Consider the following 26,727-nt stretch of genomic DNA (forward strand, 5'->3'; position numbering starts at 1 on the left):
TTTAGAAAACTCGAGAAAGCAATGATTTTACGCGTAGTGACTTTTGGGAATTCTCTATATCACGGCAAAAGACAAAGAAGGTTTCAGAGATGAAAAGATAGTTTATAATTGCGACACTCCATAACATTATGAGAAGGGGTATGTAGGTGTAGGCTCTCTCGCCAACAGTAGAGCAATAAAGAGGTTAGAGCCAGATTTTTTTATTGCTAGGAGTATAATTTGAGATAATTTCAATTTGATGGGGATTTGTTCTCAGGCCAGTTCCGTTTCATGTACAGGGTGTCCCTAATAAAAGTATCGAGTTTGAACATGCGATTGAGTAAAAAAGTTTGTGTGTGTTATCGCTAAAATATAAGAACGTTCTCCATCACATATTGTTACGTAATGACAAAGAAAAAAGAGGGAGAGCTTAAAATACAATTTTGTGAATACACACTTAAAACTTTCTACTCAATCGCATGTTCAAACTCGATACTTTTATTAGGGACACCCTGTATTAAGAAACTATTTTGAATGTATGTAAGCACGGTTTCGTAAGTATTTTCTTCTAAGGCTTATATATTAGAGCTTTAAAATCATTGACGTCTTTGTCAAATTTCAAACAATTACAATACAATGTGGCCTATAATACACGAAACATGGGAAAACAAATGCTGTTACATCGGCTTAAATTCATAAATTCCATTTGTCAAAAAAAATGTTCTTATTATACGTTTTTACACAATTCTCTTAGCGCTTCGCTTAAAAACGACAGTTATTTTTCTGACGTTTTGAAAATTGAGTTAGATAACTACAACGTCATTAAACAGAGGCATTAACAGAGTAATTGTTGTTGTCGAAATGCTATATAATGAATAACGACCTATTTATTAAGCAATTAACAAGCTGTGGGAATTCCATTTTAAATAAATTTATCTAGAATCAGTTTAGATCAGTGTGAATGGTAGATGCATTGGAGAAAGTTGAGATACTGTATGGTTTGGAGGAACGTGTGTAAAAGAGGTTCACAAAATTTATATTAAAATCGCGATTTTAGGTATATTATTTATTGGAGTAGGGGGCGCCAAAATCCAAACTTTCGAAAATTGCCTCCCCAGATTTGCTCAAACTGCCACGCTACTGACTTTAATCTTTTTCTTTTCTATAGATAAACAGAAATAAAACTGAAAATGAATTCTTTGGTTGTTTTTGCTCAAATTATTTTGTTGGCTTCAATAGTGACAAAGACAGGTAAGTGTCAGTCATCTGTCTGTCCGTCTAACGTCAATAATATCCTAACTGAAGGACTAAAGGAGATTGCTCCATTAAATTTAAGTCCTAGAGTCGAAAACCCACTTCCAACTTCCTGTCACAGCATACCGTGAGATCGGGTAACTTGCATCAGTGGAGGCTAACATGCATAGCCCTCAAATGAATGACCTGAGTGTTCCTTAAAATACAAAGTTAAATCGAAACAAAAATGGTAGAGTAGAGTTGCGAGCGGGGCTGCATAGTTCATTTGTTTTTAAATTTTGCAGCTTTGATTGGTCAGCCATTTGATGGCTACGTAAGTTTCCCTCCACTGATGCAAGTTACCCGACTTCACGGTACTCGGTATGAAAAACGGACTAACGCAATCAAAAAAGAATGAATATGCTACACTTTTTTTACAATAAGAACAATTTTATAAGAACAATGAGGCTCAAAATCTCCAAAAGAAGACCAATTTAAGAACAATGCTGAGCCTGAAATAGAACCTGAGCGGTTGAAATAAAATTGATGTTTTCCATCCACATTGAATTATTTTTCAAATTTTTGATCTGCTTTTAATTGGACCCATTTTTAGTTGCCGCTTTTTAAATATTTTTTGAGGACGCTTTGATTTACCTAACTGATTCTTATGGATAAATTTTTCCTAACAATTTTTTTTTTTTGCGTTACAGCTGCCTGGGAGCTGCCTATGAAAACAATTTCATTTGATTAATGATTACCAATTATGAATGTATATATCTAAATGCAATTAGATTTATAATTGCCCCAGCATTACAAATAATCAACGGGTTACGCATAAACGGCTAAGGGTATTTCTACTTGAAATTTTATCAATGCCTTTTTACAGGCGTACACGTTTTTTTTAAGAACATCCAAGATTTTTGAAACCTTATGAACCTGTTTCAAATTGATAAGTTAAAAGCATCTAACGTTCTTATTTTCACCATTTGTGAGTATTTTTTTTTGGAATTCCCAAAATTCCCCGCATAGAGTTCGCAAAACTTTATAATGCTCTTAATTTGTTACACCCCCTTCTCACAGACCCGGAAGGATTTTTTTTAGCCAGTGGGGGTAAAAATAACGGACTGAAAAACGATGGGGGTTGCAATATTTCCGCATTTTTTATGCCTGGGGATTAAAATTCTTTTGTTTTCAAGTCAGAAAATTCAATGGGGATGGGAAAAATAGCACAATATTTTGCAGTGAGGATTGGTTTATTTGATTTTTTTTCAACGTGTGCTATGTCCGCGTAGGGCTTGACCAAATTTGGCATGGATTTCTATGTATTTGTACGTTAAAAGTGTTTCTTAAACTTAAAAAAGTAAGTCATAATGTCTAAACGTCAAGAATAACAATTTTTGTAATCGCGATATTGGCACCTATTGAACAGCTAATGAAAAAAAGTGATGAGTTGTTTTTAAAGCTGATCACATTTTTATGGGTCGTTTATTGGTGGTTAAAATACAAAATTTCGTAATAATGCTGAAACTTCCTTTTTTGCGACCGCTAATTTTGAAATTTTTGTTTGTTTATGGGTGACTCAGCTTCAATTTTCTTTTTTTATTAAGATTAATCTTATCAGAAACTGTACCCTTACATTTTGGAGTAAAGGTCTGGAACAAGCTCACATTCAGTAATTTCACAACTTTTTCGAGTTGATAAATGGGGAAGAGCTGGAGTTTTTACAAGCTCTTATTTGATTTGGTTAGTCGTTAACCAGTAATAAAACGATTTTGTTACTTTTTCTAAAGAACGCGTCTTTTTTTACTTCAAATGACCAATTATTAAAGTATGGTATAAAAACTCCATCTCATCTGGATAAATATGCTACACAATCAAACAAAGCGAACTAAGATGTTTTGACACGTGTTTTTTAGTCTAAAGTTTTTCCAATACACTATGACCATATGACACCGCAAGAGAGCCTTACCTGAGATCAGATTGTGAATGTTTTCTGCACACCACGCTGAAGCTGAACTTGCTGATGAATATGCTATCTCGAAATCGTAAGGACCGCGTTCGTCTAAAAAGACTGGGGACCGTGATTGTGTTTATGAATATGGCGCCGTATCAGCTTTTGACTTTCCGGTGCACAGCAAGATTTTTGTTGTAGAATTTTCCGCGGGAGGACTATTTTCCTCAGATTTATAATTTTCATGCGCTTTCAGAAGTTTACGTGCACGTAAGAAAATTATGAACAGCTGTTATCAGGTTATACAATGTGTATTCGTCGCATCATCCACAAATTTAGATAGTTAAACATCGCCTTTAAATCCTATCCTGTAAAAATTTCAAACATTTTTAACCGACGTTTTTTTACCGATTAATCTTTTTCCGATAAGGCATTCAAAAATAGATTGTCTCGATTCCATTTAGTTCTAATCTTTTACTTTCATTTTTCCTCAGAGGCGATAAAATGCTACGGTTGTTACAGTCAGTCATCGGCAGAAGATTGCTGGTTAAACTCAGGAACGTACAATTGTGCTGATGATTCGGTTTGCTACAGTGCAAAACATAAAATGTTTGGCATTGAATTACATTATAAAGGATGTACTCACAAGGATTCATGTAACTCTTATAAGATTTGTGGTGCTGACCCTGATGATATCAATTGCAGTGTGAGTGCTTCAAACTTTTCTAAAAACCCTGTCTCAATGAACAATAAAAAATTGACATTAACCCCTTCATCATCAGAAAAAATGCTTGAGATTCACTGAATTCACAATAATTTACATTGGATTTCCTAGTTGAAATTGAAAATTGGAGATTTTCCATGATTTCGGCATTTTGGCATTTCGGCAAACCTAATTTAAGCCTAATAGCCGGCAAAATCACTGGGCTACTTTAACATGCACATTATATTTGTACCATTGAGTTTAAAGCCCCAAAGGGACTAGAGATGAATCTTCAACCTTTCTCAAGCAACAAAAAGTTAAGATTTGCGCCGCAAATGAAGGATTGAATCTGGCACTTTTTTTGTTTTTAAGCGGCATGTTTTTGGAAATCTGGCGATAGGTTTTACTTTCAATCTGGCGTTTGTGTAAAAACCACTCGGGTCACGCGTTTTGGTTGGGAAATAAGTAGCTTAATTTCCCACCCAGTAGTCTCGAGTCTAGTCCTTCGGGCTTGGAAGTCAATGATTTGTGCTGCTCCAACCCAGTCCCTTAATTATCTTCTTTTGTTTTTACAACTCTGGCGGTAGCACTCAAATATCTACCACTCCCACCAGTAAAGTCAAAGATAGTGCAATGTGCTCTAAAAACAAAATTTGGGACTTGTATTAAGGTAATTTTTCCCACAAATGGAAAGATTTTTCGGTGTTTAATTGATGAAGTTTCGTAGTGCAGGCCCGGCGGAACAACCGTTAAAGTGGGGGAGACTGAAGACTCAAAATGTGATAAAATTTGCTAGGAATTTAAGAAAAAAAATCTCATTTGCTCAAAAGTGGGGAGGCTCAAGTCTCCTCAGTCTCCCGGCTTCCACCAGCCTGTAGTGCGCGAGCTTTCATATATAATTCAAATCATAATTAAGAGATAAGGTAATTGGAAGATTGGAAGTTTCCATGTTTCTCTCATGTAATGCATTTAATTCAATTAAGCTGAAGTTAAACTGTCAATTTTTAATGTAGGAAGATGAAAGGGGGATCTCCTTTTGAATCAACATTTCTATGAATTTTAATACACTGCTATACTTAAGGCGTTAATCAGAATATGGAAGGTGTTATTTGACATGGTTAACTGCTATATAGAAGAAAAAATTGTAAAATTAAAACTAATTCATCGTTACAAAGATAGTTTAGAGTGGCAGGTTTCAAGACCTTTAACATGCTTAAGATTGAATACAGCCCTCACATGAGCATCATGCCAGTAAATTCGGAGTCTTAAATTAGTTTCAGTAGGAACCTTATGCACTGTTGAGAAGCCCTTAGCATCAACAAATAAAAATTCAAAATATTTTGGCTGAAAATGAAGTGAATCTGAGCTCTGACTTGCCGACGGAAGGTTTGTGAACTTTTCAGAACATTTATCACGTCTTTGTAGTTTAGCATAACTACATAATTTTAGAAAATCAAGCATTCCATACACTAAAATTTTATTATGTACCTTACCAACCCTAATAAATGAAAAATCTATTCTTATTTTACCGACCGACCGACCCATATTTTTCTAACGATCTGCCCGTAGAACAAAAAATAAAATTGGTCTCGCCTAAACGGCTCCAGTCTAAATTTTGTGTTATGTTGTTATTTGATAATTGAACATAAGTGGATCTCTCATCTAAATGCAAACCGCAATCATTTTATTTGAATTTTCATTTTCTCATAACTTTAGTACACGCTTTTTTTTATAAGAATGGTGTAAATCCATTTCATCATGGATATTCTTAACGTTTTTGGGAAAATCATCCTAAAATATTCCTACAGCACAATCTTAGGCTAGGATCCTAATTCATAATAGATTTAACATTTAGTACATACGTCTCAAGCATAAAATGGCACTTTTTTAAAAGCAGTGAGCCTAACTTGGGGATAATTGTTTATTTATAATTGAAAATGCTCTTAAAATGGAATTCTTAGCTTTAGTAGCAAAATTCCATGATGGTGATATATTCTTAGTTTTTTGGCCATTTTCATCATGGACATTCTTATAAGGTGTATTCTTATAAAAAAAATTTCGTGTTTAAATCGTGGTTTAACTTTTATTTGATAAGCGCCACATACAGTATTCGAATGGCTGGGTGGCCACCCTCTGCCAACTGAGTCTACTTTGCTAATAGCCACGTGACGTCATGTTCATAATGGCCATCGCATCTCCCTGTTCAAGCCGACGCTCTAACTGAAAGCTGACAGGATGAAATATTTTTACCTCCCTCCCTCCCTGCAGTTATGGTTGTAGGCGATCCTCACTTATTTATACTAATATTGTATTTATCGGGACAAATTTTCCCCAAAACTTGCTATTCGAGGATTAGCCATAAATTTATACCAAACCTATACCTACCGACCCACACTTACTTCTCAGCCGTCCGACTACTTGATTGGTTTCCACTCCTAATCTAGGACATAGGCAAATGGAAAGTTAAAGTCGTAATATACCGTTTTTTTGTTTTTTTTGTTTCCACTTTACACGGACATTTAATTACAATCTTCCTCGTGAATAATAGGTTATTGATTATGAGCCAAACACCGCTAAGCATTGTGGTAAATTGCTAACAACAAATGATTGACATTTACTCATTAAAACATTCCAAATTACTTAATCACCCCAAAAAGGTTTTCCTTTGTTTCAACACCAGAAAGATTTGTGCTAATACCCTTTATTTAAAATTTAAATGTATTTGAAAGAAATGCGCCTGTCTTTCAGTTTTTTCGTTCAGACTTTTCCACAGTACTTGAAACTTGGATGGGAAATAAAAGCCACTTATTTTCAATACAAAACTCCAGAGACGCGTGGAAACACTAGATACACAGCCCATCAATGCAGCAAATATCTTAAGACTTCATATCATAAGAGATTCATCTTTAGCCCTTCGCGAGCCTTTAACTCAATAGTTTAGTCGTTATGCTTTAGTAGCCCCCCCCCTTAGTAAGGTATCAGAAGTAAGGAGAATGTAATAAATTTACTCCCAAGAGTTCTTATTCAAGGCCAGTGAATTCTAATTAAAAATTTACAAAACATTTGATTGGTGATTCAAGAACTTTTCGTAAATACAGTAGCAGACCCACAGATATCTGTAAAGCCCGAAGGGCTAGATAGGCAACTTTAAGCTTTCTCCAGCAAAAAAAAGTGAAGCAAAAATTTGACTTTTTAAATTTCGTGCCGATGGATAGGATCTAGCATTTTAATTGTTTTCGGAGCGCGAGATCAAAAAAGTAGGCGGCAAACGCTATTTCACATCTCTCAAACTGGTGAAATTGCATATCTTAGTCACGTGACTTTGGTAGGAAATCCTTCTAAACCTAGGCTTCACTTTTCGATAAAAGCCGCAAATCTAGCCCTTCGGGCTTTACAGATCTGTGAGTAGACCTTCATTTATTTGAACTTCGAATCTTTCTATAATTCGTACTAATTCGTAGTCCCCATCAAGGAGATACCCTTTTAAAATACTTTCTATAATTCGAATCTCTCTGTAATTCGAACAAATTACATTCCTATCGCTCGAGTTCGAATTATCCAGAGTCAACAGTACTAATTTCGTACCCAGAGTTATTTGAATCTCTTTTTGATCTTACTGATGGAGGTGATACAATCAATCAGGTGATCACTATCAGAATCTTAAACTGAGGGACTGAGAACGAGTTTGCACATTATTATTATATTGCTCAATTATTTATTTTCTTTTTTCTTTTCAGTTAAAGTGTTGTACCGATGAAAAATGCAATTCGTCTAATATTGTCAAAAGTTTTACACTGCTCTCGGTTGCTGTCACTTTGTTGTCATCGTTATACATATCACTGTTCTAAAGTGGAAAGATAACCATGAACATATGATCTATAACTATTTGATTTGATCAGGCTACCCATATAGGAAGCGTATCCAGATCTAGTTATGATCTCAGGCAAATTAAGGCACGTCCAAATTTATCTTAATTTTTTATCACCGTTTCCACTTGTCATAGCATATCACTTCATACATCGAAAGAAGCCTATTGGAGTGTAGATCACTGGAATAGCTGTGCCATAATTAATTTTTTCACCCAAAAAAAGATATTAGACAAAAACCAAAAAATGCTGACGTCAGCAAAACTTGTTTTTTGAATAACTCCAGTTTGGCTTATGGTAAAAACATGAAATTTGAACCAAAGTTGCACACCATTAAAAGGATCATTTTGAAAAAAACATTTTTTGAAATTTTGCTGACGTCAGCACTTTATTGCAAAATTTCGTATTTTGCTGATTTCTGCTGACGTCAGCAAAATTTGCAAACAAAAATTCTGCAAGAATGTTCCTATTATTGATATGCAACTTTTGTCCAAATTTCATGTTTATACCATAAGCCAAACTGGAGTTATTCAAAAAACAAGTTTTGCTGACGTCAGCATTTTTTGGTTTTTGTCTAATATCATTTTTTGGGTGAAAAAATTAATTATGGCACAGCAATTCCAGTGATCTACACTCCAATACGCTTCTTTCGATGTATGAAGTGATATGTTATGACAAGTGGAAACGGTGATAAAAAATTAACGTAAATTTGAAAAATCTGGACAGGCCTTAATTTGCCTGAGATGTAATATTGGAAAACATTACATCAAGAATATAATCATGAATACATTTATTGAAGTCCTAGCGTGAGGGACTAGGTTAGAATTTACCAGGTACGAGGATTGACGTCAAATGGCCACAGTCGGGTACCTAATAGCCAGGGGGTTGGAATAAGGGGGGAAGGGGGGGGGGGTCGGAATAAAAATGTCCTAGGTGGAAAATTCTTGAAAAGGAGGCTTAGGACAAAAAAGAGAACTTTCAAAAACATTTTCCCAAAAATTAATAAGCGTGGGGTTTTGAATAAGAATGTTGTGGGTGGAAAATTTTTCAAAAAAATTAATTAGCGGGGGGCGGAGGCGGAGGCGGGGGCGGCTATTAGGTACCCGAGATTACATGTACAGTCCTTGCATTGATTTTTGTCATACATAGAGATTTGAGCTTTATGCTTTCCTGGTACACTCGACCCAATTCCTTTGGGCGTTTAACGCTGATAGATGTTAGCATCGTCTGGAGCTACAATCCTGGACAAAAATTATGAGAAAAGGCAAATTCCCAGCTCCCCCCCCAAAAGAATGGTGGGACGGCCCTACATACTGAGCATCGCAGTCGGAGGAAGGGGGAGGAGGGTCTTTTCTTTTTTGTTTTCTCAAACATTTCCGTCCATGATTGCAGCATTGAAATGAAAAAGCTTGTATGTAAGATTTTATTTTCGATTGATGTTATAATATTTGATATTCTGTTATTGAATTATACATACTGTTGAACATATTTTTAATGTAACTTTTGCCTACGAAAGTAAATTTTAAAGAATTTTGTACATTCGAGAAAAAAAGCTTTCCAGTTTGCCCTTTAATAAGCCATTCAAATGAATAATCATCGACCTGACCATTTCGTTAATAGTATAATCCTCTGGAAGACCATGTTCAGATCACAGAACTATTTAATTAAGTTAAGTCCCATTTGGAAGGGCGAAATATTTCTAAACAATACTCAAAATATGTCAAATAAATACTATTTGAATGGCTTCTTGCATCAAAGAAGCGCAAATAATGTGTATTTCAACAACCAACATGCATGATAGATTTGACAGTAAAAGTCACGATAATCGTGAAAATATTGCCACGCCATAGTGTCCTAGTAGGTTGGTTCCCCCCTAGAAAATGGAAAAAAATCCCTCTCCCCCCTTTTAAATCCCCCCTGATATTTGAATAAAAATCCCCCCCCCTTAGAAATTTTTTTTTCAATTTTTGCTCTTGGTATTCACGTTATCTCTGTTATATATACGATGAAAAATTGAAAAAAGATTTTCCACAGAGTTTCCACAGAGTGTATGTATATATACCGGGTGACCCACGAAAAAGTTCGGACGTTTCTCGGCGTCTTGAGGCCGAACAAATGTCCCAAAGTGCTTGGAGTTTTATTATTTAGAAAGTAGATATCCTAACTTAAAATCCGAGCCATTACTTTTTAAATTTGACGTACAAGTTCCCTAGTTATGAGCTTTTAAACTCAAAATTCACTTTTCGGAAAGTGTAAAAAACAGGTAAAAAAGGGGTATCAAATTAGGTATTTTTAGACGTTTTTGATATACAGTTTTTGAGAAAATTCCTTGAAAGTGCCAATTTTGATAAAAACTAGTCTTGGTTTTTAAACAAAAACTACTTTAAAAGGTGTTTTTAATAATCATTAATGTCATAAAACTCGTTAAATAAGTCAATTTATAAGAGATTTTCTAATTGATTGCATTAATTTAATACCTCTTTTTTACGTGTTTTTTACACTTTCCGAAAAGTGAATTTTGAGTTTAAAAGGTCATAAGTAGAGAACTAGTTGGTCAAATTTAAAAAGTGATAGCTCAAATTTTAAGTTAGGATATCTACTTTTTAAATACCAAAATTCCGAGCACTTTGGGACATTTGTTCGGCCTCAAGACGCCGAGAAAGGTCCGAACTTTTTCGTGGGTCACCCGGTATGTATATTTTTTAGATGTTAGTTTAGACAAAGTTAGCTACAGAGAGTAGAAAAAATATTTTTCCACAGTAGAAAAAAATAATGTCCCCAGATTTTTTCTCCCCCCCTAGACTTTTTGGGGCCATTTCTCCCCCCCCCTTTGATTACCCCCCTAGATTTTTGAAAACCATTTGCCCCCCCCCCCCCCTTTTCCTATTTTCTGAAAAAAAAATTCTTTTTTACTTTTGTAACACCTTGTTTTGAAGTCCAGACAATGTTTGAGGAACGTCTGAAAATGGTTTAAAAGTTTGTCACAACTCTCAATAGTCTAATTTCGCAGATGGGCTATTTCCAAATTCCCAATGGGACTTATTTTCAAGGATGACACCCAAATCGGCAAAATCCGCGGAATTTGAAGTAGGTTGTTAAATATGAGTTGAAAGAAGAAATGAGTCTGAGACAGCTAAAGAATTTTAACCTTTCCAGCTAGCAACATTTTTGAAAAGTTTGAAAATTTTCAGCTTTTTTTGAAATCCAAAATTCTGAATTGGCATAAAAGACAAAACCGAAAATTTGTGAGCTTTGCAAATTGCCAAGATCCTTCTAAAATATTTGACAATGTAGAACGAAAAAATATAAGTTACATCCAAATTGAGATCTAAAACTTAATTCTTGATCTTAAAATGCGTAATGTACAAAAAACAACTAAATATATCGTCAAGTTAAAATTGGTAAAGTATAAAATATTAAAATTAGTTAAAAGTAACAACAAGATTAATACAATAATACATCTGAGAAAATACATAACTTAGAAGCAAGGAATGATCCTTGTTAAACCCTGGATGTAAATTTTCGATTTGGTAAAAGAAGATTAAAATTTCAGAATCATTTCTTAGAGGATTTACGCGAGGCTGAATTGTCACGAGATACTTCTTGAGTTGGATTGAAACTTTTGTTTATGTTAAGAGATTTCCACGAGCATAAACTTTCGTGAGTGGCCCTTGAAAGAGACATTAACTTTCGGAAAAAACACTAGAACTCGCGAATATCTAAAGTATTATCCAAGAGAAAGCAATAGGGAGGTGTCTCGAAATAAACCAATCAAAGCTACTTCGATAGATCAAAATGCAAGTTCAGAAATTGTATCGATCATACTGCTACCAGCTGACAGCATAATGAAAAATTCTGGTACATTCTGATTACGCAATTACCGTAAGACAAGATTGAGGAGTGGAATTTGCTCTGGGAATGAGAAAGATTTTTATCATTCTGACATTCCACCGGCGATGGAGAAACTCAACATTATTGAATTTTTTGCTGGGGAAAACGCCTTCCCCGCCCGTCAGAATACCTTGTTAAAGTTTTCATTTTTGTGGGTTAGTTCTGGAATCTTCTTTTGTCTTATATTTGTCAGTGATGTATAACATAAGAAATCCTTCCGTTCTGATCTCTAGTAGTTCAGGAGCGTGCTTGATCACGTGTTATTGAGTTGATTCATGTATGATTCGTGTAGCGTGGTCACGAAATCATCGTTCGTCTGAATAAGAGAATGAAAAAATAAATGAATGTGTCTCCATAATTCGAACACGTACGGGAAATTTGAATTCGTTCGAGTTAAGGAAGTTTTAAGTTATGAAGTACGGTTTATAAGACATTGTTAACTGAAGTGACCATAGTTCTTGTTCGAGTAAAGGAGACACTCCTTTAAAGAGGTTCGAGTTGAAAGACTCCTCTCTAATTAAAAACACTAAATGTAGATTCTAACCGGAACAAAACATTTTTGAGAACTACATAGGCTAAATTTCTTTTTCATGTTTAATTTCGCTCTATTTTGAACAAAATATTTAGGTCAACACTCTTCCTCTATCTCGAACTTTAAAACCATGTCGCTTATATGGAATATCGACTTTGATCTTAACTGTTGATTAAAATATATTATTTACGTCTCTCGTGACTTTTTTCATCGAAATGGTGTTACGTGTTACGGACCGGGTAGCCTATACTAGACGTCACGGATTCTTTTCTATGCAGAAAAAGAAAAAGAAAAAAAATCCCAGTTTTTGGTGAGGTGCTCAATAAAGACCGGGATAATGTTTTAAATTTACCTGTAGCATATGAATGAAGGCTTGTTGAAATTGTTCTCTATTCAGTATTACATTGTTGGTAGAGTCTATTTGTGGCTGTGGCGGTTGGTGCAGGTCCGCTTTCACGGCGGCTGTGGTCGTGGGTTGAGTGAAAGCGGCTGGCGACAGAAGAGAAGACGCTAACATGCTGTTCATCGACGTCTTTGGTTTGTCCTGAAAAAGCATGGGGAAAATGTTGATTGTGATGTTGTTATGAAAACAATATTGTTTTGGTTTAAAAACAACAGAATGGAAATTTAAAAAGCTAAAAATACTCAAGTAAGTTTGGGAAATTGGCGACCAGTCGGATGTATCTTCGAGGGACATTCGATTTTTGATTTTCGTCGTCTTGAAACCCTGAAGACTCATTTGCTTTTTAATTATTTTTGTGCTCCTTTGATGGACTTTCAAGGGTGTGAAAAAGGGGCCCTTATGGCTCGCACATACCCGACATTCATTTTGCTTAAGTAAACCCCCCCCCCCAATTCGAAATTAAAATAAATAATACCTCTTCACTGCTACCATCATCAAAAAGCTGTAAAGAAAGAATAGAATAGAAAAACTTTTGATGAAATGTGAACACTGACAGACAATCTTTGGACCACCCAAGGCCAAATTCAAACCCTGTCAGATGAAAAATTCAAAAATTTTTTTCTTCCAAAACCCATCCTGAAAAGTAGTAGAAATGACGTGGTATTTTCAGAATTTTCTTTTCTATTCTTAGTTTCCAATCAAAGACAGTTAGTCCACAACAGTTGTAGATTTTCTAAGTCAAAATTTCAAAAATGAAAACTGTGAGATAGATAAAGTCGAACAAAATGCTCATTTGTGTGTTGGTGAAACCTTTTTTGACAGTTTTTTTTATAAAGAAGGATTTGAAATTCCACTTATTGATTTACAAACCTTTTTTGCTATTCTGTTTCCCGATGGTGGTCCCGTGCCAAAGTTCGCTGAAATGTAAAAAAAAAATTAGCATTATGTTTTTACTAAACAAACAACGAACTTAATCAACGCTACAGATCATAAGCTTTGATCAGCTATAATATTAGCAAAAATCTGATAGAAAGCTTTCAATAAATTATGTCTTTAACCCTTTCATTTCAGTCCCAGACCTATGCACTTTTTGAAAAAAAATCTCAAAAGTTTCGCAAGCTATCAGTAAATATTGGTACTGAAAGGATTAAATGAGTAGATTCTAACCTAAAAGTAATCATAATATTTGGCGGACAAGGGATAAAAAGGCTATAAATTCATGTTACGCTCACCATTCTCGATTCTAATTGTTATACTTTACAGAGAAAAATCAATTATACCAGCCAGGGCGATCTTTTGTTGATTATTTACATCCTTTCCAAAAACTCCACCAGAACGTGCTATACCAGCGTTCGACATAATGTTTGGTGATACAAGACTTGTGTGAGCGTGTGCAGGTACTGAGTGTGCGTGTTTCATTACCTACAATATAGAAATCAAACCAATGATTTAGCGAAGTTTATTAATATCAAATTTGTCAGGTTGTAGTTTCTTCCAGTTGAAAATATAAATTGCTATCACGTAGACTAAACAGACTGCACCGTATTTTCAGTTGATAGAATTCTAATAGAAATTTCATTGACTAGAAAAAAAACTGAAAACATCACAATGATCGATTAAGAAGAGTCTGCTTTAATTAAGAAGAGACATTATTGTTATATTGATAGGAAGGTTCAGCAGTGATGAGAAATAGTACCAATCCACTGAGATTTCATACACAGAATATGAGATAAATCCAAATTTGTCACTACAATTTACCTGTGGCCCCTTGGGTGTTACATTCAGATTCAATGCTCCTGGTCTCGTATTCTCAATCTGACTTAGCGTTCTCAGGCTAGGTGAAGAATGAACCTCTCTCATGTCTGAACTTTCACCACGTATCAGCTTAGATTCTAATTCAGCACAATCGAACACTTTTGGTATCGGTTTGTTGTTTGGTATACCAGTTGAAATAGCTAAATCTCCAGCTTGTGATGCAAATTGATTCATATCAAATCCACTAGAACTTTCTTGGCGCGCTGTACTGGTCGATGTGGTTCTACTTCGATTAGGTAATGGTTTTGTAGATGACGTATCTTGCTTCTTTCCTCCGTGTAATATGCTGAGTAGGTCCAGTTCCTTTTGGTGGCTTTCTTGGAACACCTTTTGTTGTTTTTGTCTTTGTTGTTCTATTGTGGGTGTTTTAGGTTTTGAATTTTGCTGGTGTTGAGTTTTCTTCTATAATAACAATGTATTATTTTCAAATTAGATTTTTTCTGTGAGATTGTTTTTAGGATGTAATTGCGCATGTAATAGTGTTTTTTTTAGAAAATCCCCTGCAGATTAATTTCTTAAATTAGGATGGAGATTAAGACTAAAAAAGACCTAACTAAAGCAATACGCGCTATATATTTAAAGATCTAAGGTTTTTTTTGCAAAAAAAAAAGTTTTAAGTAGCAGACTATTTTAGAAAATTTTTAGGTTGGCAGGTTTGGAGGTAGGATCTGTCAGTTGACAGCATAAACCAACAATTTAAAAGTCCAGTCTCTGAGGGCTGGAAACATGAGGTTTAAAAAAATGTTACACGGAAACATGGGTTCATTTCATTTACTTCCTGTACCCTAAGGTATAGATGTCTTTTCCTGTACCCTTTTTGTAATACACGTTTTTTTTTTTTTAAGAAACACACTTTTAAGAAACATGAGGCTCAGAATGCCTAAAAACTAAGAAACATCTAAGAAACATGCTGAGGCTGAGAATGAGAAAATAAAATTTTATAATTCGGTTTTTATTAAGAACCTTCCAATTCAGCCTTCCATGAGGCTGATTATGTCAAAAAGTTTAGAAACATGTAAGAAACATTTAAGGCTCAAAAGGTCGATTTCTTAAGAAACATTGAGGTAAAACTAGTCTCTTAAAAAAAAAAACGTGTAGTATTTAACTCACCTTATCTGTCTGTGGTTTATTTGCATCATTCTTGTTTTTGCCTTGTTGTTGTTGTTGATTCTGCTGCTGTTGATTTGCTCTTTTGTTCTGTGCATTATTCGATTTGTTTCTATTGCCTGGTGAAGCACTTTTACGGTTCTACAGGAGAGAAAATTTATTTTCATAGAGAGAATAATTTCTTCGAGAATAAAGTGAGCCTAGAACATCAAAAAAATAAAAAATAGTTCCACACACCATCATCACGTTCTTGTTAATTCTCTTTTACTCCAAACTTAATATTATCAAATGGAAGTTTTACGAGAAAAGAGAATGTCCTGATCTTCTATATAGTGGATCATATTACTTTTGCATTGAAATCTTCTTGAGCTTTATTGAACATTCCCATAATGCCACTTTTGTGTTGTGCTTCTTTCTACAAGAAAAACAAAACAAATTTAGTTATAATAGTTTATATCAACCATTAAAATCTAACAGTTTTTAATAGGTATTTTCAAAGCTTTTAAACAAGCATTAAAAATAAAAATAAAATTAATTACCTCTAAATACAGAAAATTTAATAAAACAAAATAAAATAATAGACCCTGGAACAGAGCTTATAAGGTTGGTTTATGTCAAAGCAACACTGTTTGATAAAAAAGAGTTTAACAAAGACAAATCTAGTCTACCAGCTTGGAAAGTCTACAAATGAACAAAAATCATAATTACATTTCGTCATTGTCAAATTAAATGGGCAAACCTCAAAATTTGTGTCTGAGAAAACTAAGAAATTTTCTGTTAAGCTAACCTTAAATTTCAGATTGACCCCTTAGTACATAGTGAGGAAGATCCCATCTACATGAAAGAGGGCCAATCTCAAAATGTATGGTCAGCCAAATAGAAAAATCTTGAGTTTTCTTGGACACTAAAAATTTTGGAATTGGCTTCTTTGACCTGTCAACAACGATTTGAAAGAATTCAAACAACTCTTGAACAATTCAATAACAAACGTATTATAATACCTTCTTTAATTCTTCCTGTCTTTGTGTTTCCATCATGAGAGCTATTTTCAATTTAGTTTCATCTTTGCACAACATTGACAATCTTAAATAAACATTTTGACCACAAGTTTAAATTTCAAACTACCTTTAAAGGAGTAATTTTTCTGTCGTAAAAATCGCATTCCACCATAACTAATTTTTGTGATTGGGCCAAATTTTGTAAATTATTTTCATTTTAATCCTAGCAAAATTTAGTTCTCTTAAAGGTATTGAACTTGAATAGGTATGTTGATTTTCAAAAATATTGGAAGTATGTTGAATGAAAAATAGATATCAGGAAACGTGATATAAGATATTATACTTTATTAACAAATCTCCAAATCGTTGGCACTCATCTGGATCATAAAACCAAATTCCAATAATTTCATCTGTATAATAAAAAGAGAAATATTGTAAGTTTTCTAAGAAAACACCATTCAAAATTATTTCGTTGTCCTGGCTATATACTACCTTTGATGGTCTTTAATTGCAATATGAAAACACTTTTTGGAGAAACCAGTTCACTTTTCCGTAGGTTCTCAGAAGCTTTTTGCAATTTTTGAAAAACAAAAGGACCACCCTATGTCCCAGGGGGGGGGGGGGTACTTGGTTTGGCAGATAAGGGGTATGCGCAGATGGGACCTCCAAAAACCGACCCTTAGAGAGCCTTTTTTGAAAAATGTTCTTCATCATTTTGTGAAAATTGAAAAACCCTTTAGAGAGACTTATTTACAATTTTTTCAAACTCCTAATGCCTAAAAAAAAAATTTCCTTAAAATCGTGAATTTTCCGACCCTTAAAGAGACTAATTAAAATTTTTCTGATATTTGTGACACTTAGAGAGACTTTCAAAGGCAAAAAAACCGACCCTAATTGCCTAATACCCCCCCCCCCTGGGCCCTATGTAGTAAAAAAAGAAAATTCAAATTAGAATTAAATACTAACTTGTTTTCAATTTACACAGTAAAAATGGTTGTTGCACTTTGATTTCCATGTCAGCTGTCAGTGGTAAGCGTGTGTTTTCTTTGCTCAATCGATTCATGATAAAGATGATTACAATAGGTGATATATCTCTTGAGTAAAGAAATAAGGAGCCTTCAACTTCTGTCTTTTCCTATAAAATTAGATTAAAACTAGCAATTTGAGATCAAACTTCTTATTGATTACAATGAAAGAAACAATTTTAAAATATGTCAAGTTTTTACACCATTTCTAAAGCTTTTCCTTTGTATAATTACAAAATTTAATAAAAACTGCACTCAAAGTCAAAGTTTGGCAACAAATTCTTTGCTTACAAGTCAAGTAAACCAGTGTTCTTACTTGTTTTTCCAATTTAGACAGGAAGCTGGTATATATGATGATTTATATAAAATACTTAGAGGACTTATTTTGTGTTTATCTTGAGCAATAACTGATTCTATTGCAAAAATTATTTTAAAGTGTAAGAAACTCAAATTGACATAAATTAACAATTATGTCTTTTCAGACCTAAATGTTTTGAGATTTTACTCAGTTTGTTTATATATCCGAAATGAAAAATCTTGGTGTCTAAATTGGACCTATCCCAAATTTCCCCATTATTTAAAAAACTGGCTAAGAGCCATTTTTTTTTAAGCCATTTTTTTTTAAATCTTTAGAATAAAGCAAGTGTGATACCTCACTAAGCGAAAATTGACCCCTAAATTTCATGAACTCTGGTGAGGAGCAGATTTTGAAGTCAATGAATTTTTATTCAAGTACATTACAATGCTGATTTACAGTAAATTTCAAGAACTATTTGTAGGTTATCAGAAAAAATCAAATTGAGTCTCCAAAATTTTCCCCGAAAATCTTTAGCAGCTCCTATAGAGGGCTTCAGACTTTACGTAATCTGGGTTTGGAAGCACTTTTAGTTGGCTGCTGATAGTCCTCTGAGACTTTTTTAAAGCAAACTTTTGACCTGGAGTGGTTTACTGGTGGGTTTTGGCCACAAAAACAACATTTTCAGGATTTCCATCTTTGAGTAGATGCTAATCAAAAATAGTGTGACATTGGAAAAAATGGCTAAAAACAACTTTTTGAAATAACTCCCCAGGTATTTTGAATCTAGCCTTCAAATCTCAGAGACTTATAGAACTCAAGACGAGGATATGATTGAAAAAAAAAATTTGTTAATTGAGCCAAAATTGTGGCTGCAAATCAAAAAATGTCGAATTTTTTAGAATGTAAGCCACGTCAAAACTAGAGATGATACAAAAAAGAAACCTTCAGCTCTCGATGGTAGAAAGATTGAATTTTACGAAAAGCATTAAATGTACATGATATTCCACTGTTAAACGTTCTATTTTGTGGCTTACATTAAAGGGATATTTTTGTCAGAAATTAAGCGTTTAACCTGCTCCATACGCTTCTAAAACATTTGTAGCTACTCAAAATGATCTAAAATCCAATTTAAAATCACCAGAATACTTTCAAAATGTTGTGAAGTCGTAATTTGAGCACAAAATGTGGCTTACTTGGAGGTAAATGCAAGATAATACCGTTAACATGACAATACAGATAATTGATCCATTAAGAATGCAGGGTTAGTATTTTATATCAAATTTGAAAGGAAACCATCAATAGTAGTCTTTTCATGATTAGATGAGCAATTTTTGTGGCTGACAGACAAAATTAAGTTACACTAGGTACTGTTCTAGCTTCATAAACCACCACTGAAATCGATTTGAATCACATTGTTTGATAAATGCTTTACAGTCATGTTTTTGGATCTGTAAGCCACAATAATGTGCATTTATAATTACAAAATATAAGGCTATTCTCTTTATATTTGATAAATAATCAAAGAAATAGTTTAAGGCTTGATAGTCAATGGACTTCCAGCCTGTATAATTTCTGATTATCTCCCCCGCTGTAAGCCACATTTTTTACTCACAGAAGGGCAGTAAGCCACGATTTAATACAAAATGTAATGTGTCAATAAATAAATAAACATTCGGCTATCCATTACTTGGAAAATCTTAATAAAATCTTTGTCAAAGATCTATAATGCATTCATATCCATTTTAATAGAGCTTCTTATCGAGTCCGTAAGCCACTAAAATGTACTTTTAACAACTATATTTTACTTTTTTCCTTGATATTCAGCCATAAATTGATGGTTTTCCTAATCGAAGTGAAAGAAAATATTGAAATAAAAAAAATCACAGCACTTTTATGATGTAAGCCACATTTTCTCTCATTTAACAATATGTAAGCCACATTTTTGGATTGAATATGAGAAATCCAAACCTTTTCTGAGAACTTGCAGAAGGAACTAATGTCATATCTAATTCCATTGCTGAGAAATAGCTTCTCAAAGATTGCAGGTAGGGTAAGCCACTCGGCATGTCAGCCACAGAATTTACTCACACTTTAGACAGCTATAGATCAATTTTGAGTCAGCCACAAAATTTCATTCTTTTTGCAACGGAAAGCTGAACTATTCAGCTTAACAACAGATGCATTTACAAATGTAAGCCACAAAATGGATTCACTCTATGAGCAAAGTTGTGGCTGACTGTAAAAATGTCACAAAACAGGGGTTAATTTTTGATTAGCATCAGTAACTGTCAAAAATGGCCGAAAAAAATTGCTATTTTGGCAGATCTGGAGCAAAATTTTTTTGAAACTTTCAGCAGGGCTTCCTTAGTAGGTCTAATTTATAGCCTCAAAAAATCTCAGTGGGTTTTTGAAGTCTCTTATATGATTCATTGAAAATTTGCTTAACTTTGTTGTTTTTTCTCTCTTAAAATGCTAAATCAGGCCCACTTGAGGGCTCTATAGGTTAATTTTTGTCAAAATATTGGTTGATCTTCTCTAGCCAACTAATCATTGGCATTAAGAGGGGTAGGGAACAACTGTAAAAAATTTCAGGTCATTTCCATCAACAGATGACATTTTATGAATGTTTCTTTATTTTTAAGTACACTTACATATGTAAAAAAATGAGACTGACATCTGGCCACCATAATTTTTGCATACAATTCAATATGGCGGATGGAAAAGAAAACGTCTATTTCACATCTCTCGAACCAGTGAAATTGCATATTTTAGTCACGTGACTTTGGTAAGAAATCCTTCCAAACCTAAGCTTCACTTTTCAATAAAAGCCGCAAATCTAGCCCTTCCGGCTTTACAGATCTGTGGGTTGGACCATTGAGTTTCAAGCCCGAAGGGCTAGAGGTCAATCTCTAACCTTTCTCAGGCAAGAAAAATTGAAGCCTTAAAATATGCGCCGTATTTTTGATGACGGATTGAATCTAGCAATTCCTTTGTTTTCGAGTGATATATTTTTCGAAATTAAGCGGTAAATTTTAGTTTCAATCTGTCATTTGTGTAAAAACCTGGCGGGTCGCTCAAGGCCGCGCAACTTTGGTAGGATTTGTTGGCTTCAAATCCTACCAAGGAGATTGACCTCTAGCCTTCGGCTTGAAACTCAATGGGTTGGACCCCCCCACCCCCTTATATCGGCCCAATTTGTATCGACGATCCCCTAAAAGTTTGACCTCTAGTATTTCAAAATTGACTTACCCAAACATTTGATGATGAATTAAACTGGTAGTGGGCAACTGACTTCGCAGTATCAATAATTTTACTAATGTTGGGATCATGTTTCTTCAAAACAGAGAAGTTAATCTTTTTTTCTTCTTCATTTTGAGCTTTTCCTGCTGATGATTTTTCCGCCATTTTGATTTTTGTGACCTAACGTTTGCGCGGTTTTTTCGAGTAAGGATAGGCGTTATATCAGATATATAAGATTTTTGCATAGATCTTCCGCTTTCCGTTACCTGCGGGAAGAGTAAATAAAGATCATAAAAACAAAACAAAAATTTTGACCACACGACTGCACTACATTGCACTGATGCGCTGGAGTGCGCTGGTTGCTGATCGTCGTCGTTGTTTCTTGCTATGCCAACTGACACACCGGTCACCGTTCAACTGTTCCCTTTTTTTCTGTTGTCTGCTGAGAATAACCAATTAAACTTACCTTCATCCAGTAGCAGTCTAGTTGCTAGTAAGCAAGAGGCACACACACCAGACAGACAGAACAAAAAAGGTACCGTGAGATCGGGTAGTAACTTGCATATCGTGGAGGCTAACATGCATAGCCCTCGAATGAATGACCTGGCTGGTCATTAAAATACAAAGTTAATCAAAACAATAATAGAAGTAGAGCTGCGAGACATTCTGATAAATAAACAAGATTGCTCACGGGAATTTCTAACCCGCACGAGCAAACCTGCACCTGTCAATCATTTTTTAGACCTGACTAGACCTGTAAATCATCACATAGTTAGTTTTCACTTGTGGTTCTGAAAAAAGTGTTTGACGAAAGACGATTTTTATGCATTTTTTTAGTTGAAAGTTTTGGAATACTCCAGTTTTCAGACAGAGTATGGCAAAAAACATCGAGATCTCGAGGGCAGAGATTGCTCATTTTAAGGGCAGGGGCAAAATTTTGATAATATCTACAGTTCAGGGGCAAAATCATTGAAAACTGGCTATATTTACCTGTTTTTCTGTTTTTTTTTTGTGGTGGGAAGCAGATCTTAGGGGCAGAGTTTTATCTATGTTGGAAATTTTCCTTGGGGGCAACCATGACATGCTCTGAAAACTGGGGAATACTGGATTTTCAAGGACACTCTCCAATCTCCTTAAAGTCTCAAAAGACTGAAGAGAGGAGCTTTTTCTTGCATATAATACCCATAAGCAGACAGAATTCACAGAGCGTACACGCGGGGATTAAACACGATCGTACAGAATGCAGGTCAAAAAATTCAAGTGAGCAATCTCGTTATTTATCAAAAAGTCCTGCGAGCAGAGCTGCGTAGTTCATTTATTTTGCTGCTTTGATTGGTCAGTCATTCGATGGCTTAGACAGGAGACCCGTCCTATATTTTTAGTATAATCTGATGTATACAAGAAAGGTATGACTTTGAGGCAAATTTATGGCTCAAAACATTTACAGTGGATAATTCGAATTTAGCGCTGTCCTCACTTACTAAAATAAAAACCAAGTTTCGGAAGTTGCAATTTCTCTAAGAATGTGTGATCAGCAAAAGAACAACAAAATTTGATTTGCTATGTTTTCAACCGTCATTAGGATCTAGGAAATTCAAACTGTCAGCCCATACCATGCTATATATTTTGCCATCACTATATAAAATAAGAAATCATAGCATGGATCTCCTGGCTATTCAGGCCATTTTTCATGCCCTTTAAGCGTCCGGTCATCGGACGCTGCCCCTTCTAAAATCTCTAAAATTTTGGTAAAAACAGCCTTTTTAGCAGAAAAACTCCAGAAAAACGAACGCTGCCCTGCCTTTCTAAAATATGGCCTGCTATTGATGGCTATGCAAATTTCCCTCCACTGATGCAAGTTACCCGATCTCACAAAATCAAAAAAGGAGTATCACAAAGTAAGTATATAGATAAAATTAATTAATTAAACTTTGATTCTTTTTTTTGAGTACTGAATTTTCAAAATCTAGCGATAGACTTTACTTTGATTCCAGCATTTGTGCAAAAACCACGCATGGGCATTCCGAATGGGAAATTAAATAGATTTATTTCCCATCCAAGCGTTTCAACTCTCGGAGATTTAAAGTAAATGGAAATGGTTGCCGCTGGTGGCGCATTTAAGAAAATGAATTAATCATTACTTTATTCGAAGTCTTGCACTATAATCGAACAGTAATTGAATATTAATTGAACCTTAATCCAACGCTTATCGAACAATAATCGAACTAATCAAAGACTTTTCAAATTCATCGAACTAGTTGAATTTTCCAAGATTTTTCTAATTACTATTAGTTCGTTTAACTTTGATTAATTCGATTAATTGAATCCTAATACTTCAATTACCTTCGATTAAATTCGATTAGTTCGATAATTTCCGAATTGTTTGATAAGTTACGTCTGGGAAGCAGTGGTTTGTCTGGCAGTGTATTGAGGAATTGGTCAAGATGTTGTTATAAAAGTTTGTTTTGTATCGTCAACTGCTCTATCTTGGGGATATCTGACAAAACATGGGACAGCAATTCTACCACCATTTCACCGAACCTCCAAAGTCATTTGATTTGAGTCAATGAACAGCATATTAAAAAATACATGATTTCTCTTTCGCACTGAGTAGGCTTTTAAATGGAAATATGAAAAAAATCTGTAGTGTAACACACGCAAATGTCTGGAGCAAAGAAGAACAAATTAGTGGCAAAACGGTGGAGCGTTTGACGTCACTCGCGCGGCAAGTTACACACTTGTTATTTGTTAATCCCATTGGGCGATGGCGGTTAGGGGAGGGGCGTTCTCTAATTCTCCAATTGGCGTCCGGTCATTTTGAATGAAAACAAAAAAGTTAAAAAGGACGCGCTATCAGTGAAAGTTATCATTACATGTTATGACAGAAAGTATGATTGACAAACTTGGTGGAGTTATCAAAACAAGTTTGTTGTCATAGAGATTTAACAGTAAGTGAAAATACAGACCAGATATCAAACAGTCCCATGTTTCGACCAATCGTCCCAAGTTAGAGCAGTTGACTGTACATTTTGTGAGGTTTCAAAGGGATTTTGGCATGGAGCATTAAAAAGTCTTGGTCCTTCCTGTGAGAGACAATCCCTCCAAACCAAATATTTTAATGTTTGATGTTAACAGCTTTTAAATTATACACTACCCAATCTCTAGTTTGTGTAGGAATGCACCCTGCCTGCATCATTGTGTAATTGAAGTTTAGGGTGATATCTTCTAGTATGCACCATGTGTAAGTTATTTTATACCTTTCTCTTCTTCTTTCAAGACTGTAAATTTTCAGTTGACTCAATTTTTCCCAATAATTCAAGTGGTTCAACGAGGAAATCCCGTTCAAAAATGATTTTTGCAGCAACTCCAATTGTTGGATGAGGCATCGCTTTGACGGAGACCATAGAGTTGGTAGCAGTAGTCAAGGTGTGGAATAGCAAGTGACTTCCAAAGGGTTAGCATTACATTAGTGTCCCGTGTCTTGAAGGTTCGGAATATCCATGAGCTGATGGCTTTGACTTTGCTGATTTGATTTTAGATGTGTTGACTGTAACTCATATCCACATCCAAAGTGACTCCAAGGTCTTTGACTTGGTTTTTGGTTTCAATTTGGTCCTGGGTATCAGAATGATGAACTGAATTTGGTTTCAGCTCTTCATTTTTCCCATAACACATTATGTTCAAATTTCAGTCCATTGAGATCAGGGGGGGGTCGGTACTAAAATCTCAGACATACATGAGTACTAAAAGGATTTTCGCTAATTTTTGACATACCCCCACCTATTTTTTTTGTTATTTTTTTTTTTTTTCGAAAAATGTATTTATTTTAGTACACATGTACTAAAAAGTATTTTGAACAATTTAAAACATAGATACCACCCATTTTTTGCCTTTTTTGCCTTTTTTTACGGCTTTAAATTTACCAAAATGGGGTCATTGTTACAAAACCCTAGTCGAATTTTTAGTGCATCAATCTGCAAAAAATATAATTTTATTACTACTAAACTGTGCTGAACTGTACATAAAAATATTTTCAAAAAATATTTAAAAAATTGGAAAAGTTCTGAAAGATTTCTGCAGATTTTTTTGAAAATTCCTGAAAAAAAAAATCTAATTTTTTCCAAAATTGTTAAAAAAAAACTCCATTTTGGCTGATTTTAGAACAAAATACTAAGATTTTTCAAAAATTTCTTTAAGAGACCACCCTTTTTGGTATTTTAGTACACATGGTACTAAAATTATTTTTGAGCTTTTTTGCATACCACCACATCACTAAATGTCATGATGTCTGAGATTTTAGTACCAACCCCCCCCCTGTTGAGATGCATGTTATTGATCTCTGACCATTTGTATACTCTATCGAGGTAATTTTGAAGAAGCTGAACATCATCTTGACTGGACACTTCTTTCAGCAGTCTTGTATCGTCCTCAAATGAGGACAGCACTGCATGCTAAATATTTTCATCAATATCCTGAATCATCACAAGAAACAGGAGAGGACCCAATACGGAACCTTGAGGCATCCCAGATAAAACATCTGCACTTTTGGAAAGCCTTGTGTTGACTGGGACTCTGTGTTCTCTTTGTTAGGAACGATTTAATCCAGCAGAGATGTTTTCCACAAATGCCATTTCTTTCAAGTTTATGCAGAAGTATTGAGTGGTCAACCCCGATTGAATGCTTTACTGAAATCAAGGTAGATAACATCTATGTGTCGCCATTTTCACACAGCAATCAGCAGCAATCACAAAAATACAAACAGCATACTGTAGTTATTGAAGAAGTTAATTTTTTCCTTCTTCATTTTCAATCTTCATTTTTCGATCTTTTTTTATTTTTTCTATTTATGATAATATTCCACTCAACATTTTCTTTTCAACAAGGACAATACAGCTATCTAACTCGAATTCTATAATATCAAAAATTACAGCTTTTTTGTATCTCCTGCAGATTGTATTGAGAGGGACTTTAGCAAAAGGTCTACTCCATCACTTACACCAAATTTTCAGAGCTTACTTTTAGTTTACTTATTGATTGATTCAATAATCAGGATTTTTAAAGAGAGGCTTGATTGGCTATTGATTGATATCTTATCCATCTATTGATCCTAAGATGATCAATTGGGTGAGTTGCGCCAAATCTGTACCGTGATTCTGTAAACAAGGCAAACTGTATTCAAATTACCATAGAAGTGGATGTGCTAGGTATTATTATCCACATAGCGGTCATTAAGTAAGCCATTAAAGGTTCAATCGGCGGGTGGTATTGAAAGGTTTTGTGACTCAAATTGTCATACCCCCGCTGAGGAAACTAAAGCGCCAGGCTTCAGAGGGCTGAAATATCATTAGCCGCCCAGGTATAGGGCAATAACGTCATTTGCGGCCCGCTCAGAATTTGATTGAAGTCGTTGCATTGAAGTGAGGAGACTAAAATAGGGTCAGGAAAAAAACACTTTTTGGTCATTTGCGGCCCGCTCGCAAGGTGCTAAAAATTTGTTGAAGAGATTGCATTGAAGCGGAAAGACTTGGTTGACACTAGAAAAAAACGTTGTTTGAATGTCCGATATGAATAGTAATAGTAATAGCGTTAAGTTTTCGTTCGTTGTTGTCATTAATTCTGCCCTTGCAGTTTGATTATTAGCTCTCTAGTGCCAAATGACACTATCAGGCGAATAATCATACTACGC

The 26,727-nt window shown here is 34.7% G+C and overlaps 2 protein-coding genes across 3 annotated transcripts; one reads left to right on the forward strand and one right to left on the reverse strand.

The window, feature by feature from the left end:
* The first annotated feature begins 1,150 nt into the window (after window positions 1-1,150).
* LOC136799275 (uncharacterized) lies at window positions 1,151-7,750 on the forward strand. Its single transcript, XM_067055974.1, has 3 exons — window positions 1,151-1,230; window positions 3,658-3,869; window positions 7,604-7,750. The coding sequence occupies exons 1-3, from the start codon at window positions 1,170-1,172 to the stop codon at window positions 7,712-7,714; spliced, it is 384 nt and encodes a 127-aa protein (XP_066912075.1). The 5' UTR covers window positions 1,151-1,169; the 3' UTR covers window positions 7,715-7,750.
* A 3,316-nt stretch (window positions 7,751-11,066) lies between these two features.
* LOC136800293 (mRNA-decapping enzyme 1B-like) lies at window positions 11,067-21,237 on the reverse strand. 2 transcript variants are annotated; one of them, XM_067056921.1, is made up of 12 exons: window positions 21,051-21,237; window positions 17,445-17,613; window positions 16,822-16,888; window positions 16,482-16,563; window positions 15,827-15,895; window positions 15,484-15,621; window positions 14,317-14,775; window positions 13,839-13,980; window positions 13,429-13,475; window positions 13,034-13,060; window positions 12,508-12,699; window positions 11,067-11,939 (listed from the first exon to the last, which is right to left on the reverse strand). In XM_067056921.1, exons 1-12 carry the CDS (start codon window positions 21,204-21,206, stop codon window positions 11,877-11,879), a joined length of 1,611 nt encoding a protein of 536 aa, XP_066913022.1. In that variant the 5' UTR covers window positions 21,207-21,237; the 3' UTR covers window positions 11,067-11,876. The 2 variants fall into 2 exon arrangements, with proteins under 2 accessions (XP_066913022.1, XP_066913032.1); XM_067056931.1 differs by lacking the exon at window positions 11,067-11,939 and having other exon boundaries at window positions 12,640-12,699; window positions 13,034-13,062; window positions 13,430-13,475.
* Between the last annotated feature and the right edge of the window lie 5,490 nt (window positions 21,238-26,727).

The sequence above is a fragment of the Clytia hemisphaerica genome, unplaced genomic scaffold, assembly GCF_902728285.1.
Source record: "Clytia hemisphaerica strain Z4C2 unplaced genomic scaffold, Clytia hemisphaerica genome assembly, whole genome shotgun sequence".
Lineage (NCBI taxonomy): Eukaryota > Metazoa > Cnidaria > Hydrozoa > Leptothecata > Clytiidae > Clytia > Clytia hemisphaerica.

Bases quoted from the DNA above. Each gene is read 5' to 3' on its own strand.
- LOC136800293 (XM_067056921.1), bottom strand. From the start codon at position 21,206: ATGGCGGAAAAATCATCAGCAGGAAAAGCTCAAAATGAAGAAGAAAAA. The intron at 16,564-16,821 runs GTATAATATCTT...TGTTTATTTAAG, and splicing joins TTTGGAGATTTGTTAATAAA to ATTGTCAATGTTGTGCAAAG. The intron at 15,622-15,826 runs GTAATATGATCC...TCTCTCCTGTAG, and splicing joins AAGAAGATTTCAATGCAAAA to AACCGTAAAAGTGCTTCACC.
- LOC136799275 (XM_067055974.1), top strand. From the start codon at position 1,170: ATGAATTCTTTGGTTGTTTTTGCTCAAATTATTTTGTTGGCTTCAATA. The intron at 1,231-3,657 runs GTAAGTGTCAGT...ATTTTTCCTCAG, and splicing joins TTCAATAGTGACAAAGACAG to AGGCGATAAAATGCTACGGT. The intron at 3,870-7,603 runs GTGAGTGCTTCA...TTTTCTTTTCAG, and splicing joins CTGATGATATCAATTGCAGT to TTAAAGTGTTGTACCGATGA.